General features: G+C 40.5%; 1 protein-coding gene across 1 annotated transcript in view; it reads right to left on the bottom strand.

Moving 5' to 3' along the window:
• Window positions 1–6,151: 6,151 nt before the first annotated feature.
• Window positions 6,152–19,426, bottom strand: part of LOC131678630 (armadillo repeat-containing protein gudu) — a 39,067-nt gene continuing 25,792 nt past the window's right edge. The window contains exons 2-5 of the mRNA XM_058958859.1: window positions 7,493–7,841; window positions 6,933–7,439; window positions 6,487–6,882; window positions 6,152–6,421 (exon numbers count right to left, since the gene is read on the bottom strand). Coding sequence (XP_058814842.1) covers window positions 6,287–6,421; window positions 6,487–6,882; window positions 6,933–7,439; window positions 7,493–7,841 — 1,387 coding nt within the window. The 3' untranslated portion in view covers window positions 6,152–6,286. The remainder of the gene's footprint in view (window positions 6,422–6,486; window positions 6,883–6,932; window positions 7,440–7,492; window positions 7,842–19,426) is intronic.

The following is a 19,426-nucleotide window of genomic DNA, read 5'->3' as shown; positions in this document are numbered from 1 at the left end:
CAGTCCACTGGGAAAAACAGCGACAATTTTTTTTCCGCGCTCCAATGGCCACGCGCTTTTGACCGTCCGGATGACCGTCCTTCTAGCCGCTGGAATCTGTCCGTCGAGCCGCGCTCTGGGTTGTCCTCGTCGCCAGTTGTTATGTTCCCGACCGTCCGGGAGGTCCAGCAGAAAAGGCGCAGTTTCCGAAGGTGAAAGGCGAACTTCAGAAGCAGGAACAAGAACCCAAAATTTAATCTCCGTCAAACACTTCAACCGTAAACTGGGAAAAAGGAAAGTCTTCTTTAAAATAACGAAACACTTCTAGTAGCTTTGATCACACACTGCAAAAAGGGGACTGACGTCTCGAATGCAGATGTTTTTATTTACCTTTCTGCAAATGTACGCTAAAATAGCGTAACTCTAATTAGGGTATAATTTTAGCGCTGTACTAAAATTATACCCGTTATTTGGGTACATGACACTAACTACCTCCTTTTCTATTTAGCAAAAACCTGAAAGTGACTCGCGCACAAAATGCACGCGCCTGAAATTTTCGATGAATAACAATTTTTTTATTCAGATGCAAATTTATTTGCTTTACAATTTAAATTTCTTGAAATATGTGATTATAATTAGGATTTGTTTCAAATTTGAAATTAATTCTTATATTTAATACTAAGGGGCATATACATACATATTGACACATCTACATCTTAAAGTAAGGAATTCAGATCGATCCACAACAAATATTAATGCAATTTTATTAAGACTAAAGAATTCAGCAAGAAAATTTTTTTAAGACTAGATATACAATTTTTTTAACAAGAACTATTATTTGATTAACAATTGAAACAAGTAGAATAGTTTAGGTTTTTCATAAGGAATGCAAAAGATATACACAAGAGGGTACTGATTCCTACATCAGAATAGCAGAGACCGTATCACGGAAAGTGAAGAGAGGATGGACAACATTGGCAGGGAAGAAAAGCAATTAAATTTGCAGCTTTTTCACAAACGGAAGATCACTGTCAGAATCAAATCCCCGACAGTGCTCCTTGGATGCGGTGGGAACTCTTTTGAGAACAGATTCCCAGGTAGCTGTTAGTAGAGACGGGAAAACTGATTCAGTTTAGTAAGTGAATCGTTTCCGATTCACTCAAAAAAAAAGAATCGACTCTTGATCTATTCATTGATACATTTGGGAAGATTCCAGAGATATTTGCTTGATTTTGATCTAGAGTAGATATTTTGATTCCATGTATCCATAAATTGTGCCTATTTAGTTTTATTTTTCATGTCAACAGCTAACGCACCTCATTTGCTAGCAGCTTCATTAGTCGGTGCAGCGCATTCATTCAGTTATTTTCGATTCAAATTCAATTTTAGCTTCAAATTGAATTTTGTTTCTGTGCTGGCTCTGAGTGAAATTATCGAGTAAAAATGCATCAGACAAGGATTAGGCAGTTCACTAATGCTCTAATATTTAAAAGATGCCACATATAGGTAACAAATAAATGCTTTTGTTTGCGAATTAATTTATATTTCTTCTGAATTGAAAGCATTCAATTCTGAGGAAAACTTTAGTAAGTTTGGAAGTGAATGAATGAAAGAGATGCGTTGAAACTGAATGCTGGCTTCGGTAAATGCACTCAGAAATAGGCAGCTTTTATAATAAATATCTCGATCTAATTGTTGTAATTATACATTCCCCTAAGTCGCTCAACAGCAATTTTTTTTAAAAAGAATCGCTACTTTTTACAAAAGAATCGTGGCTCACTCACTCTTTTTATAGAGTCGATACTTTTGATCGATTCGCGATTCACTCGCCCATCTTTAGCTGTTAGCATATTAATCAAAAGAGAAGAGATTACCAAATTTGGATATTTATCGTGTTTAAAAATATGTATATAAGAGACATGATAAACGCAGAGACCACCCAAATGAAGACACGACCCTCATCTATCCCCTTGCACCAGGGTTTGTTGATACCTTTGGGAAGCCTAAACTTCTATTGCTCCACGAAAATGCTAATTTCCGAGCGTCCTCCGACAAGAAATACTAAAAAACTCGTTGAACCTACGTGATCTTTCATAAATATCACTTTCTAAAGCCTAAAGTGTCCACCATTTCATTACCATTCTAATCTAACAGTCCGCCTTCTCGTTATCCGGAATGAAGCAATGCAAAATAACTCAAACTAAGGTAATCTGCTATGATTTTTCAGATGAAGTGCTCATCTCATGTTTTCCCCAGGAAATACAAGCAGTGATTTCCATGCTCCATCGAACTGAAAGCCTCCTTGGAACTCTAACGACGTGGTTCCGTGTATTCCGACCAAAGGTTGAATAGAATACACAACGTAGGTCGTAGCCACCAGCCGAAACAATGTTTCTCTCGTTAATCCGTCGACGGACCGGTACCAATAACTTTGTTTTTCAGCTTTCATCAAGTTTTTCATTTACGTTTCTAGCGTTTTTCATTAGTGTTTCTAGCATCGTCTAACGAATATTTGGAATAATTCCTTCCTGCGTATAATTCTGAGAAATCTCTGCCCACCACGGAGTGGGAGACTGTTCTTGGTTGTTCCCGTCGGGTATTCGTTTCGTTTGACCTTTAATCGCAGTACAAATGCATTGTGTAAATACAGGGACTAATATAAAGGGACACTTAGGATTTTTGAAGTCCCATGAGGGAATTCTTGCTAGTTTCTAAGATTTCCGAGACCAGAAATCACTTACTTCGGTGTTAGATCGCACCCTTCAAGGGACACTCTCACGCCTTTACGAGGAAGTTTACAATTTGTTTTCCTTTTTCGAAAATTTATAGGTACATTAGAAAATGTTCCCACAATTGGATGGTCAGACTCTCACCATTTAGTGAACAAGGAAGCTTAGAAATCAGTCGCAACCGGTGGCGTAGCCCTCTTTAGAATTTCTTCTCGGAGCGTTCCTTCAATTTGTCCCCACATGATTTATATGTGGGATATGTCGATATGTGTAGTCTCTCTACAGTAGTAAGACTTTTCATGACTCTCCCCGCATTTTCACAGCGTGTATTGTTTCTACAATAGGTAGCTGTAGACCCAATTGTTTGCAATAATGGCAGTTCATATCCCGTGGCACAAAAAGGCGGACAGGTAGATTAGCCCCGTCCGTAAGATTAAACTTTGGAAGAGCAGATCCGGCGAAAGTCTCAAAATGAGCCTGATGAAAAATAAGTTTGTTTTCATATACTCCTCGATTTTTGCTGAACGCAATAACTTGCAAACCAAAATGTTCATTGATCGAAGCAAAGGGTTCTTGAAGGAGCTTATCCCACACTTCGCAGTTAAGGACCCTGTTGGAGCCTACCCCATCAATCTCTACTTCCTGGGCGGGTACGTAGACAAGATTCTTTTTCGTACACGGCCGAGTGTTATTTAGTTAAATTTGGACCGGACGTAGACTATCCGGAAGCTGGTTATATTATATGGATATAATTCGTATAGAAAAGGAGACTAAACGGCATTATTTTTACTAGTACTTTTTAGTATTAAGTTATTTTAAGCTTGTTCGGACATGTCGTAGACTCAAGTGATTCGCATTTAACAATGGCAAAACATCCTGACTCTGCGCTAGAAGACAATGGGTTCGTTTCATCCGACCTTCGTCGGGAAACTCTAAGCTTGCTCATATTACCCTATTCCACGCTTTTATAAACTTTCTTCCTTCAATTTCTTGCTCTTTCTTGAGTACTAAGGCTCCTAATATTGAAAAACCTATCAGTCTCGTGCTAATTAAATGTCGTTACAACATAAGAAATTATTTTTACCATCAAAGAAATATCCAAAGCGACCTCCATTGAGTCTGAGAGGTTGTCTATCATATGTGCTTAAGTACCCACGAAAAGACGGTTTTATCGAAGGGGACGGAAAACTATTGCCACGCAGTTTAAAATAATGAAGTAATTAGTGCTTGACTGTGGAACATTTGTAATATCAGTAATCAACAAGCACCTTTTCGCTGAGGCGTCGGTCATACAGCCCGCCATGTCTGAACTTTCATCACTACGGGTAGAAATCAATCCGAATCTTACTACCCACTCGGGAAAAAACTGTTCCGCTAGCCCTGGCTAACTAGCTTTCATCGCACCTCTGTCTTCTGCTCTATATCTGAGCCTCACTTTGTCTATGGAATGGCTTGACCTTTGAGCTTTGATTTAATTCTCGACTGTTCTCTTGCTTCTTGTCTCCATATATTACGTCGCCATTTAATTCTTGTCCCAGTGAGCAGTTTAGATGCTGATGCCATGAGCCTCCGTAGAGGAACTCTCAGACGGAATAGAGCGCGTTCACCGCCGGGGACTATCTACTCGAATAGTCCCCGACGGTAAACTTACTCTATTCCGGCTGAGAGTTCCTCTGCGGAGAAATTTCTCTGGACGCTGATACCCGCTTCCTTGAGCCATTTGGCTCCCTGCTTTATCAATATCGACTTGGATATCATTCGGTGGTGAATTACGCTACTCTGACTAAGAGTTCCCTTGCAGTGAAATTGATGGCGAAGACCACATATTCCGGTGTCTCTTGCACGTTCACGCACTCCAGGCAAAGGGGCGACAAAGCATGTCCAAATCGATGCAAGTACTTCCGGAAACATCCGTGCCCGGACGAAAGCTGTGTCAAATAGAACTTCACCTCGCCATGCTTCCTATGCACCCACACCGATACATTTGTAGTGAGTCGGTGGGTTCACACTCTTGCTGCCACTTGGCCAACGAGTCCGCTCGGACCAGTCTCCTTCCATTTAGTGTATTCCTCTACTGGTAGCAATCCACGTTCTCAGCTAGAGTGATGAAGATGAAAATCATCTCGACAATGACGCATACCACCTCCGACGATATCCATCGTACACGCTCGCACCACCTTCATCTTGTGTTGAGGCAGCTGCAACTTGATGTCAACCATCCAAGTTTCCACGATGCCTATTGCCTTTGCCGTTAACATCTCCACTTCCTCGAGAGTCTCGCCAGTTATCGTCGGGATAACATCATCTGCAGAGCCGACCATCTCAACTCCCCTGGGCAGTTCCAATGTTAACATTCCGTTGAACATTATATTCCAAAGCGTTGAGTCAAGTTTGGAGCCGTGAAGTATTCCTGCCGTGACCCTAATCGACCACTGCCCCAAGTTCGGCTCCTAGACCAGTACTCGGTTTTGAAAAAAAAACTTCTCATAACCTTGCACAAATAGTTCGGGCGTCCAGCGTCGATATCCCTTTCCGGAACCCGAACTGCCTCTGTGATAGTCGATACTCGAAACACGATCGCTCTCCACCGAGTAGACAGCGTAAATACCCACTCAAAATAGATAGAAAACATTAGTACTGTATATAGTGATCAAATGCGAGATCTCCGGAAATTATTTTATTTCATTTGAGCCATTTTAAATTTATTTTAGATCGACAGTTTGAACAAACAAACTCGATGAGTAAGCTCAGTAAGCGTTATACTGTGTCACTGCTACCAAAATCCATATTATACGATCCCTCAAATTATGTTATGCCCCACAGTGTAAAGACCCGATGTTAACTATTTCAGACCTGACAGTTTCCCGTGTGCAAAACGAACCGTGACATTGAATATTGTCGAGTGAGTAGCACTTCGCGAACATTATGTTTTTATGTTTATTTCTTGTAATATGTAATACAACAGTTGATTTCCACAATAAATTAGGCCATGAAGAAGATCCCACCCACGGGTCGAAACGTCGGTGAAGATAAATTAGAATCGACGCAATTTTTACGTGACTGCACTGCCGAAATCATTTCCGTTTCCTACAATGTTCACAGTTGTAAATTACCTTTCCAGAAGTTAACCAAGAGTGGTATCCAGCAGGCATATATGCCGATAAGATGCTGGATCTTCTGATGGCTTTCCTTGATTTTGGCAGCAACACCAGCTTCTGGATCTTTCATCTATCCGGGAAGTAGCATTTGCCCAGGCATTTCTGTGGAGCCAGCGCTGGCTTAATAAAATTATAATGGTACTACATCCCGATCCTATATTAACTGGTAAATGAATAGTAGTGTACAATGTACCTATTTCATTGATCGTGAACTTTCTAGATTTCGTGGAGAAGAGTTTAGTTATGTTAAAATAATGCATTAAATTCACAAAGTTATTATTACATTCGAAAAATGAAACAATCACGCTTTCGTTTATTAAGTGTAGGACATTCCCAGTCAATGTGGAGAGTAAATACAAATTTGCAAATAAACAATAGTATAATCACAAGGCGGAATCTGAGGCGAACAACCTCAGAACTCTATTCACCACGGAACTCGAGCTCTTCGGCGCGTAGCGCAAGCTTTCGAATATTCTGCAGACAACCAGCGGAAGCCTCCTGTAGCTCACGATCCTTAGAGCCAACAGTTTCCAATAGAAATGGAACCACGCCGCTCTGTTGATAGATGGAAAAAGAAATTATATCAGTTCCTGGTACTCGCTTCTAAACAACCCAATTACCTGATGCATCGTGATGCAATTCTGGGGGTCTTCCGAGAGCTTCTGCAGTGCCATTGCCGTTGTACGGTGAACTCGTGGATTGTTGCTTACCATGTATCCTACGATTGGTGTCACCGTGCGTAGTCGTCCCAGCTCTTGCGTGTTTGATGCATACGGTGCGCAGCTGGCAATGGCCGCTGCCAAATTTTCCCGCAATAAATCATCCGTTGTGTACACCAGGTGGGCCAACATCGAGATGACTTTGTGATCCGATAAGACCGATAAATTCTCTCGATCCTTGGCGATGGTGGCGATGGCTGCACAGACTGCCGAGAGAACGAAGTTATCCCGGGAGCTGAGCAGCCCAACGACAAGTTCCAGTGCACCAACGAAACTTCGAACTAATTCTCCAGAGTCCTACAAAAAACAGTGTTAATTCACTTGACTTGCCAATGAGTGACGCATACTTTGGCATTTTCAATGCACGGACATAGGGCCCATGCCGCGTGAGCCTGCACTTTCGGATTCGAGTTTTTGAGAAGTGACCAAATCAAACGGATTGCATCCAGTTCTTCCATTGTAGTCATGCTTTCCGGATCGGAAGCGCATTCTTTCAACGTTTTAGCAATATTCTCCAGCAGAGGAGCGTGTGTCATATTCAACAAGTTGACCAATAATGGAATGCCTCCACTAACACGAAGAGTTTCGCGGTTATTTTGGTATTTGACACATTCAGAAATGGCACCCACTGCGTTGGTAAGCACATCTTCACTTTCATCATTGAGCAACTGGACCAACACCTGAACCGTTTTCAGTTGATCCAACTTTTTCACATTTGCTTCGCTAGCCGCGCATTTCCACAGGGCACCCGTCGCAGCTGCCAACAGCGGTTTGTTGTCCCGAATCGACTTATCTTTTGCAATACCTACCAACGGTTCCAACCCTCCAGACTCTCGAACCATATCGCTAGCGGTCTACAAATACAAAGAATACAAAGATCGTGTGTCACCGAAAAATAAGAGAATACCTTATCGCTGGCACACTTAAAAATGGCCGAACTACACTGCCGCTTCAGATCCAGGTTGTCCGAGGTTAGATGGCACACAATATCGAAAATCATTCCCTCGGTGGTGATTGCCAGCTGATAGTTGGCCTGCGAGGCGCACTGCTGTATAGTACCCATAGTCGGAACAACGATGTCGATGTGAACACTCTTCAGCAATCGTCCCATCAGCGGAACAATTCCGCCCTTGCACATAAGTTCCTTGTTGTGTCGGGACTCGGACAGGGACCAGAGGGCTCGAGCACCGGCCCGTGCCATATCCAACATTTCCCGTTCGTCTTCGCCCAGTTGGTCCCGCTGTGACCGAAGTACGCTGGAATGGGGAATGATTGGGGATAGTATATTAAACTTACTGGTAACTTCTGTAGAGTAACGGGAAGGTTGGAAGTGTGTTTGATTTTGAGTTATCATGAAATCGACCTACGTTTTGGCAATTTTGCATTATTCGGGAACTTTGAGACCATATTGATTTTTTTTTTCAATTGGATAAAGTCGGAACGTTATATAAGATATGAAACACTCAGAACTATTTCACAGTTTCCAGAGACTTTGAGAAGATAAGGACACATTATTTCATACAGACATGGTGATAATCCCATCGCTGTGTAAGGTTGAACAGGTTTTGATGGAGTACATGTACCTCCTGATTGATAAAGTTGGTACCGTTCCATTTACCCAAATGCAAAAACTTGACTTTTACCTGTATTCAAGCTATATGCAGTTGTAAATCTATAATTTTTGATACTTCAAATGCCCAATGGGTTCGCCCTTTTTGCTTTTCTCTTATAAAGAAAAGCTATGCAATCACTCAAAAAATCGATTTTTCAGGCGCGGAGGACCGAGCGTCATATACCATTCGATTCAGTTTGCCGAGATCGGAAAATGTCTGTGTGAGTATATGTGTGTCATTTAAACTCACACAATTTTGTCAAAGATCGTTGAACCGATTTATACAAATTTAGTTTCAAATGAAAGGTATAACGCTTTCATAAGCTGCTATTGAATTTTTAGTTGATCCGACTTCCGGATTCGGAGATACGGGTTGAAGAATGCGGTCACACAGCAAATTCCCATATAAACTGGTGAAACCATGATGTCTAAATGATGTAATACATATTAAAATGAGTGCAACATTACTGATCACTTATGACCAATCAAAGTAGCTTTGACCACACTGGCCACCTATGAAGGTTCTTGGTGCCCCAGGCCCGATGAGAGGTCAGCCAGGGCAATTGCCCTGGGGCCCGGGTCGTATTTGGGGGCCCGCGTTTTTACCCGATAGATGAGAGAACACGTCCGGTATTCATAGAAGAGCAATAAAAATATCAAAAGTAAAAGTATTTTTTTTGTAATCATTCGTCTTATTAAATCATTGTATGATGGAATCGTAAAAATGAAAACTTTATTTGATAGTTGACATTTGTTAAAACAAACGTTCTTAAGGGAATTGTCTACTTTGTGTACAAGTTAAAAAAAATCGATTATTACTTGAATCGAGGAATACACTACGAAATATTGAGAAACCAATTCAAAGTATGTTCGAAGAAAGCAATAGAGCGTCAAACAGGAATGCGAGCGCACGGACAAACGCATCCGTCCTCTTCTACGTTCGCTTCTTTGCTGGTTGTGCTGGTTGTTGGCGTGGAGATACTGGGCGTGATTGTGGTTGAGTGAATATTTGTTCCTGTCAGAGCCGTAGATATTGATTTTGTAGCCGTTTGTGGTTTAACATAAGATAACGGTGTGCTGTTTACGGTTATAGCAGGTGGGCTTTTTGTTCTTTTACACAAAGTTTTCCGCGGTGTAGTGTCTTTTTGCAGAATTCGTGCATAGGAATCTTCCATGGGTGCATAATCATTAATCAGTGTTGTCTGATTAAACGTCCTATTTTCGGTTGATCCGCATAAAATGGTTACGTTTGAAGGAGTTGGTTTGTACGGAAGCATTCTCACCATAAGAACAACGTTAGGGACATCCGGGAAAATGTGAAGTTTTAGCTGTTATGAAAAGCATTTCTCCGTATCTTGACATAAATTTGTTAATCGCGATGTCAGGGGTGTGTGGAGATAATTCATGTAAGCGTATCTCTGCACGTTTAGTAATAATACAATTCGTCTGCAGTCGTTTTTACCGTATATCAATAGCGGAACGATTTTTAGTTTCTACTCTGGGCGAGATGAGAAGATAGACTGAGCTTAACTAACCGTTGAATAAAATGGTTAATTTTTATATTTTTGTATTGTTATAGCACGTACAAAAATTTTCCCTCTAAAAATGCATTGTGTTGAGATAGAACAGTGATTTTGGGTCTCACCAAAGATGCGTGTGATGTCCACAAGAACCCAATTATAATGTGCGAAATAAAGAAATGAAATCAGTTCAGCTCATGCAACAGCGGCAGTGCTCAATTGCCTACTGTACTCACAGTTGTTTTATTTGCGTCTGATTACTGTGTTCTGTGTCTATATTGTTGTCGTGTCTCACATATTCTCACGCTTACTTATGTACATAGAAAATCTTTTTGATTTGATAATTTTAAACGAGAATTTTGAGCTGCATCTGCTACCTTCTCAATTTGCTTACAACATTAGCCAAAAACTGCTCCACCGCTACCAGCGAATAAATCAATCCATGTGTCGCTTTGTCTGCACAGTAGAAGCAAAATATTATGTTCCAAGCTACTGTATCGAAAAAAATGAGTGACGATTACAAGCAGAAAGTGGCCTATTTCAGTCAAAATATATTCCTATTTACTTTTCGGGACATTCCTTAAGATCTATTGTTAAAAGTACAAATGGAACTAAAGATGGCCAATGTTTACACCACACAATTTCACCATGTAAGACATAGCGTGCTGTTTATGTTCCAGACCATCAATGGAACAGAAGCGTTTGTTTCGCGGAACGAAATATATCCGCTCACTGTTAAAATACAAACTATAAATCCCTCCGTGGGTTGGAAATATTATTCCTGCTATTGTAGCACCTGCAGATCCTATTTTTCTTACCCCTAACCTTACCACTTCTTCAATGCTTCTCAAGAGGGAAATGATGAAAAAACTATTCATGGCAAGGCACAGATCTCCGATCTACATGGGGAATGTGCCATTTGAGCCAGACGCTAATGATTCCTGAATACCCACAAATTTAAAAACTTGTAACTATGCGGCAATTTTACCCTATTTGGATATCGCGGAATAGGAAGCTGCCGAAATTCGCCTGTCTTGCACGCTATCTGTAGATGTGGCAATATGAGTCAACCGGAGTCTAATAGAAACCACGGACTCACGAGTTTCCCATGGCTGAAGAGATAATAACTCATACTGCACTAGAGGACTTAGGTTTAAAAGGGCCTGGCAGTAATACAAGCTTTGGGGCCCGACGCTGCTCTCGACGGCCCTGAACATCACACCTATTTCCCAGCGGATAATTGACCGATTTTTACTTGATTTAAAATGAAAGATACAATAATCCCATGCACTGCTAATGAATTTCATTCAGTGCTGACTTTTGGCTTCAGAATTACAGGTTAATCAGTAAGATAACACTGGAATTTCCCCGTTAAAATCGTAATGCCCTAGAAGCTAAAAATCTATTGGAATGGTCATTAAATTACCTCGACTCGCATCATCTTTGATTATCTATTAAACATTCTTTGAATATATTGTCCACCATCGACAATCCCAGAAGTCCCGATTTTCGGGCATATTCCACAATTAAAGTCACATCGATTCTTCTGTGATGACTAGGGTTCGCCGCGGTTGCGACGGTTACCGAAACCGTGCGGTATTTACCGCACCCGCGCGGCAGAATTTTCGGCGCAGTGAGGCTCTTTTTCCCGCAGATGCAGTGCGGGAAATAAGCTTTTGCCGTGCGGTATTGCCGCAACCGCACTTTACTCAAAAAATTGATTTGATAGTTTCACGTCTGCGTTGTGTGGGTTAAGGAGCGCGTCTGGTGTAAAGTGTTCAAACCGAAAGTTATCTTATTTTCCGATTTTATGGGAATGGCAATTATAGAACTTTTGTATAATGTTAAGATCTATTTATACATTCATTGTGTACGAAAAAAATATAGTAGACGTCCAAAAATTTCCACGTCGAGGAGCATCGCGGCGAACAGGACAACTCTTCATAAAACTGTTTGACACAGGAAATCCAATAAGAATTATAAAGGTTAGACTTGTAGTTACGAAATGATCTGACACTCGTGGAAAAAGTTATAAAGCAAAAACTAATTGACGCTCTGACGATTGGTAAAATATTCATTTTTCTAGCACCACTGCATTTGGCTGTCCAATTATGTATAATTTTGTTTAGACTTTTTCTTATTGTGTCTAAATGAATGATTTCAACTGTTTGGTCACTTCCCACGAGTTTTAAGGGATAAATTGATGCTTCTTTTGTACACAATTAGAGAAAGATAAAAAATCTGTATATAATTCGACCGTCAGCAGTAGTGGTGCTATGAAAAATGAAATTTCCATCAATCTTCGGAGCATTAGTCGATTTTTGCTTAAAAACTTTTTCCACAATCGTCAAATCGTTTTGCAGTCTTCGAGACTTTGTTTTAATGATAAATTTTCTATAAAAATTTCACATCCATTTATTTGTAGGAGGCACTGGGCGACACTTGGATGAATTATTTTGTAAAAGTAAATTTCCCCATACAAAATCCCATGTAAACTTTAAACAATATAGTTTCACCGATCGAGCTTAGAATTTGCAGAGTAATTCTAGGACCCAAATGAAACCCAAAAAGTTACTCGGAGCAAAATTTTATTTTTTTCATATAACCATGTCCCACTCTAATGTACATCTTGCCATGTAAATGTAAATGTATTGCTAAGTGTGTAAGTTATGTTATGGAAATCACTCTAAAATGAAAACGACGTGAGAGACAAAGTTGTCATCTTCAACAAAGTTGTTAAGAATTGATTGCTCTAGAAAAATAGAGAAGGCAATATTGTTCTATTTCAACTACAATTTGAAATTATTTGTAGCTTCGATTTTTTTAGGACCACCCTAAAACTGCTTCAGTCAAAAGAAGCAATTTATCACGCACAATTTATTTTTTTAAGATATCATATCTCTAAATCCAAAGATTCTTGCTAATTTCACTTCGTGGACCACTGTGCAATGATCACATGGCTACTATTCAGTATATGTACTGAGTATTATTCGTTTTGTCTTTGTGAATCCGATTATGGAACTTCATACCATCTGATATGCGAGAGCTCGGCAATGATGCAATTGCGTATCTGGCTTTTAGTTATTAATTTATTTTTATTTATTTATTTACCATCGGACATTATAGTCTAAATGATTTGGGTGGGAAAAAGTCCGTTTGAGTTGGCCTCCTCCTACCAGGCGCCACCCTCAAATGGACGCAAAAAAACACTATCTTTTCGTAAGGTTAAAAGTACAAAGTAAGTACAATTATATGTCAGGTTTCTTATTACTAATACACATAATAAACACAGTAAACGCAATCTTCTTATATTGCTTGCAAATATTTTCGAGGAGTCACCAAATTCAAAGGTACCGTCAGCACGAGAAAAGGTTCGAATCATTCAAGACAGTGGCTCATGGAATGCAAAAAATGTCCGATTGAACCTCAGCAATAATAATGATGCAATTCAGGTGCATCACATTCTCCATTTAAAATTTTCACCAAGGTAGTGGCTTGCTGGATACTACGACAACTTTCTAATGTCTCCAAATTGAGCTGGTAACGATCACGATATGGTGGTAAATTTTGTGGATCCCGCCAAGGCAAGTTCCTAAGAGCTAAGTTGCGGTGATGCGGATTCCAAACCGGTGAGACGAACTCGAGGATTGGTCTAACCAATACGCAGTATAGGGATTTTAGACAGTACGGATCCGTAAAATCCTGTGAAATCTTCGAAATGAATCCCAACTGCCGATTTGCTTTCGCAATTATGTTTATCATATGAGAATTGAAGGGCAGTTTGTGGTCAAAAATTACACCCACGTCATAGACTTCATTTACTCTTTGTAGCGCAACCCCGTCGATACTGTAATCGAAGATTAACGGATCGTTCTTCCTATGGAACGTCATCACGGAGTATTTGGCAATATTTACAGTAAGCTGATTCATTCGACACAACTTCACAAAGCGATCTAATAGTGCTTGCAATTGGCGGCAGTCCTCAACTTACTGGATGACTAAGTACAGCTTAAGGTCGCCAGCAAATGTGAGCTTGCACCCGGAACCTAACACTTCTGCTACATCATTAAAAAACAGTGAGAAAAGTAGTGGACCCAGATTGCTGCCTTGCGGTACACCTGATCTATTGTTAAACGGAGCCGATATGCAAGAGTCCAATTTCACACAACGCGTTCTGTGCGTAAGATAGGAGCGTAGCCACGATGTAAGCTTGTCGGACGCTTCTAACTTGTACAACTTCTTGAGAAGAATTTCATGGTCGATTCGGTCAAAAGCTGCTTTCAAATCTGTGTATATAGTGTCCACTTGTGTTTTCTTCTCCATGCAATTGATGCAAGTTGACGTAAATTCGAGCAGGTTTCTTAAAACGGATCGCCCGGGCATGAAGCCATGTTGGTCTGGTGAGATGAAACTTCCTGTACGGCTGAGGATGAATCGATTGACAACAATTTCAAACAAATTAGATCCAGCTGAAAGATTCGTTATTCCGCGGTACTGCTTGATATTTTTTGATGGTACTTAAATCAGGGATATCTTGCGGAACAGTTCCTAATGCGATATCGGTTTCCTGATCAAATGCTGAACAGGGAGCAAAGACGGAGGCGAAATGATTGACAAACAATTCAAAGGCTGTTGCAGCAGACAACGCTGCCTTTTCATCGAGGTACACATTGGAAGAAACGCTGGAATTTTTCCGTTTATAATTCACAAAGTTCCAAAATCCTTTAGGATTACTTCGTAAGCCTACTTGAACTCGTTGTACACACGATCTATACAGAATAGCGTTGAGTTTCCGGTATGCTTCACTAGCAGCGTGAAAGTCGTGACTTGTAGCCGGCGGTCGTTTGCGACGAAGTTTGCGTTGGCATGCATTTCGTTTTCGGCGAAGGGATCACAGCGTCGATGTACTCCACGCCGGGGAAACAGGATGTCGCTTTACTGCTAGATTATTCTGCAACCAGTCCTGAATTACTCGGCAGAAGTTTATAGTCATTGCATCTGCATCGCTGTTTCCTGGATGCGTTGACCAATCCAGATGGAGTAAATAAAAAAAATCAATCCTGCGATAATTTAGCTGTTGGCTAGCTGGAACAACTACCGGTATAGCCGGACAACTAGGCGATTGCATCGTGACAACTAGCGGAGGTTGGTGCGTGTTGACGGGTAGAAGGGGGATACTGACTTCTCAACCGAAATGTCGAGGTCCATCGAGCAGAAAACTAAGTCAAGGACCCGTCCGATTTGATTGGCACGTACATTAAACTGGTTAAGATTCAAAAAATCCATTCCCCCAATTAAGGTGGAGCTTGTTGGCGGTAACTGGGCAGCATTTTCAACTTGGGTTACGTTATCATGCGATAACCAACTCAAGCGTGGTTGATTGTAATCTCCGCAAACCAAGACAGTGTCCTCAATTGATCCCTTGTCACAAAGCTCACGCACTGATGCAATGTGTGACTCAATCGTACAGACATCTCTACTGTTATCTGGAGGAATATATATTGCACAAAGAAAAAGCTTACGTCCATTGATGAATGCCGATACGCAGACTTGTTCCAAATTAGTCCCGTGGGTAATATTCACGCGATAACTAGAATGTTGCTGTGCAACAGCGACCAGAACACCTCCTAAGGTGGATTTCGCACTGTTGGTTTTGTTCCTATCGCAACGGAATACATTATAGGAACAGCCGAAAAGTTGAAGAGACTCGATCCGATCATCAAGCCAGTTTCTGTCATAATAATGACATCAAAGTTGCAATCGCATACAGCAAGAAAAGCAGCATCAATTTTGGTTCGTAAGCCGCGTACATTCTGGTAATAAAGCCAGATACCGTTGAGGTGATCATATGAAACAGTGGGAGATTGTGTCTGCAAATATGTAAACTCTTTTAACGTGTGCATCAGACCTAGCTTCGGGAAGACATATACGCTCTATGGTTGGCACTAGTTTCCAAATGATTTCCCGAGATTGTAGTTGGTAGCACAGGTAGGTTTTTTTTTATTTCGTTTATTTGACACGGCTCATAGCGATATTATCTTTCTCACCGATATTGCTTGCAGTGGTTTTTGGTGTGCTGGATGCTGCTTTTGCTGTTGTCAATATGGACTGAACAGCTGCCACAAATTTCGCAACCGTTTGAGGTTCAGGTGTTGGTATTGAAAACTCTTTTTTTTGGTTTGGTTTGCCGTGGATGCGTTGGCAAGCGGTAGAGATGCATTCTCCTCTGTATCTTCCGTGCAAGGTTGTCCGTGGTGCACTGTCTGATTACAATATTTGTATGTAGGAGTTTGCCCCTCATGGGTGCATAACGTAGTTTGGTTAATAGTAGCTTCGTGGGTTTTCAGTTTTATAGTCAAGTGGGAGGGGATAGGTCTTTCGATACGCATCCTCACCACAAGAACACCGTCAGGTGTACCTGGGAATTTTACATTAACGTAGTCTTTTTCTATATACACGGGAATCTTAATTCCAACTTTATCACTTTCAGCCACGTGCTTCAAGTTGTTCTGCTAAACGAAACGTTCGGCTTGGGCTAACGCGTTGAATGATACGAGTACTACATTGTGAAGATGGTGATACTGAAGATACATAACCTCCTTTAGCCTAAGCTGCATCTTCACCTTCAGCAGATATTCTACTTCACGAAAACTCAATTATATTGAACAGAATTTACATTTACAACTTTGCTCATAATGGCAAGAATAAATTAAATCTTTCCTTTGTTCTCAAGACAATGCACACTAGACCGAGAGATTGCTAGTTGTTGTTCACTTGGTTCAATTATACGTCTGACTTGGGCAGAAGTAGAAAGTAGACTCGGCCCAGGTAGGTTGACGAGCGTGAACTGCGACGTCTGTAATTGTGAGGTTTCTCTCAATGTGGTTGCAGTATCAATCCTAGCTTCGTGAAGACATAACGTCGCTGTTGTGCTATCTTATGACAAGCGCCATTTTGGGGTAAGCTGAGTTAGATATGCCATGTTACTTAATTTTCAGATCTCTACAATGTGACGCTTTCAGAATTTTTAAATTCTACTGGGTTACTGAGATATAGCAAAACACGATTATGACAAGCGCCAATTTCTCGAGCGATCGAATTGTGCTATCTTGTGACAATGAAAAAAGGGACAACAATCCTAGCGTGTTGGCTGGCTATAAGCCAAAAAGCGAGAATGTCGCAAGCCACCATATGTCTCTGAAGACATACGTAATTCCTATGCAGATCAATCATAATCATTAGCTAGGTTCTTGTCTTGGAAGCAAAACTTTTCCTACCATAGTTTGTTTCTGCGAATTGTCGGCTTGTGTTTTTAAGATTATTGAACCAATTTTCTTTTTGAGATTTCCACTAGTTTTGAAAAGTATGCCGAAATGTAATGATGGATTATGCAAGAAGAATATTTTTTTCGTCTAGTCGCCTGTCAACAATAACCTTGTTTAATATATATATTGTCTCTAAATTGTTAATGTTTTTCCCGAACAGAGGAGGAAAATTGTGAAAATTTTGTGTTCCAATGCAAATTTTGTGTTCCAAAATTACAAAATGATGGACCTGATAATGCTACTACCGCATGGAAAAGTATAACATTGGACATAGTGATCTATAACGCATAATTTTACGAATGAGCTATTATTCCTTTTCATATGAAATCTTCTGTGCACATTTGTGACAAGTTATGCATTTTTTATCATCAATACACACTTATGACACGTATGCGTGCGACTTTGGTTTACATTTTAAGCAAAAACTCTAAATATAGTCAACCAATTTTCGCATAAATCGAGAGATTACTACAGAAAAGATAGAAGCATCGATCGCCTTCTCCGAAAAGCTTCTAACATTTATAAATTTTAAGATATTCAATCTCATACTTTAAAAATCGCTTGGCATAAGATAGCACTACAGCGACGATATACTCTCGAATTTTTTAACTGGCGAACCAGGGTAGGCACTGGTTTCCTTTCCGGACAGCTCCATTATTACAGGTAATTGCTACGAGTAATCAATCCTCGATCTAGCCAGCTTCAGACGCCTTGAATAAAGTGGCCAATCCGAACTGCACGCAGCGTGATTCTCGTTCATTTTCTCGGTGGCAGACTGTGCTGCTGCATTCATTCCAACACAGTTCACACACTTCGCGTTAGCGGCTTCGCAGTCTTTGGCTTTGTGGCCTTCCGCACATTTTGGGCCACATACTGGCTTGGAGCAGGCCTGTGCTTTGTGGCTATATTATTTTTGTACAACAAAAGTTTTTCGCATTCAAAAACTAGGGAACTGATCAAAAAGAAAATTTTAAAACAGATTCCGTGAATTGGAACGTTTCAGCTCTATTTCAAAAATAAAATGAATTGTAGAACTGGGAGCTTTTTCAACGACTCCTTTAATTAGTAGTTGAGTGCAAGCGCTAAAATGACGGGGTGTATGCCAGAAAAAAAAATACATTTGTATGTGGTTTAGAAATCTACTAAAACTTATCCGTATTGTTGATTTATTGTCGAAAAATAAGTATTCGGAATTCGAATCATCAGAATTCAATTTAGCAATTAGGCATTTGACTAGATAGGAAAGGTTAAATTCAAAGAAAATTGATTGCAAAATTTTTGGTCCCGCCAATAAATTAAACCGAAAACCAATAATACACCGCATTCGTTTGCTAATAACTTATACCTAATATTTAAGTGTCCTGAATTCGACTCAGAACGGTATAAGCGATCAGTAGCCTCTTCTAGTTCATTGCTGAACAAGTGAACAGTGACGAATTATAGCCTACTACTCGTCACACTGTGTATATTTTATTAGTAACTGTGTATGAGTGTCTACGGCACCGTAGCCAGTGATACTGGGAATAAAATATTCATCAACTGATCACCATTCATTCGGTAGACTGGCAGCGTGCCTTGAAGAAAGCGAAAACCCGTAACGATTGTATACATGGACAAAACGCGTCTGTGGTATCTTCCATACGGCCTATTCCCGATTAAACATTCCACATATTTGTATATTGGATACGCGCGAGAACGTCGCAAATAGTGCGAGCGTCGAAAAATACGCTTGTATTTTATGAGTTTGTTTACAGAATTGTGATTTTGTTGTATAGAGAGTGGTAAACACTCATAACAATCTCACACATGCATGATAGTAGCAATATTAATGATAAGCTGGTCGAGGTTCTAGGAATCGCAACAAAATCGCTAATTTAGTCGTGTTCTAAATTTGATTTGGTCAAGTTCACTTGAGTCGTAGTCTGAAAGACACACAGCAAAGCTCTAACCGGCATCATGAACGGAGAAGATTTTAAGAACCTTGTAGCATTACTTGACGAAGATGGTTCACCTGAGGAAGTGTTTTCGGCCTGTTTCAACCGACTGCTGGAGTTTAACGTGAAAAATGTGCAGCTTCCGGAAGAAATTCAAATACGTTTACATCACAAACTTGCATCGTTTGGACTGAGAAGACTTTCCGGTAAACTCAACCGGCTGGACAGTGATGATTCATGGATGACCTCAGTCGATCGTATTCAGAAGTGGTTTCAAGACATTCGACGGTATAAGTGCGATTTTCTCGCTGTGGACGATAAAATGTTGCTGTTGCTTCAGCTAATCCACAATGAGATGATGTTTCTGCGGGCCGTACCAGAGCTGAGTGTAGTTCCACTCGTTGAGATGACATTTTGTCTGGCTATATTCCTATTGGTGTTCAAGCAGGG

The sequence above is a fragment of the Topomyia yanbarensis genome, chromosome 2 (genome assembly GCF_030247195.1).
Source record: "Topomyia yanbarensis strain Yona2022 chromosome 2, ASM3024719v1, whole genome shotgun sequence".
Lineage (NCBI taxonomy): Eukaryota > Metazoa > Arthropoda > Insecta > Diptera > Culicidae > Topomyia > Topomyia yanbarensis.
This window is presented reverse-complemented; position numbering and strand designations above follow the sequence as displayed.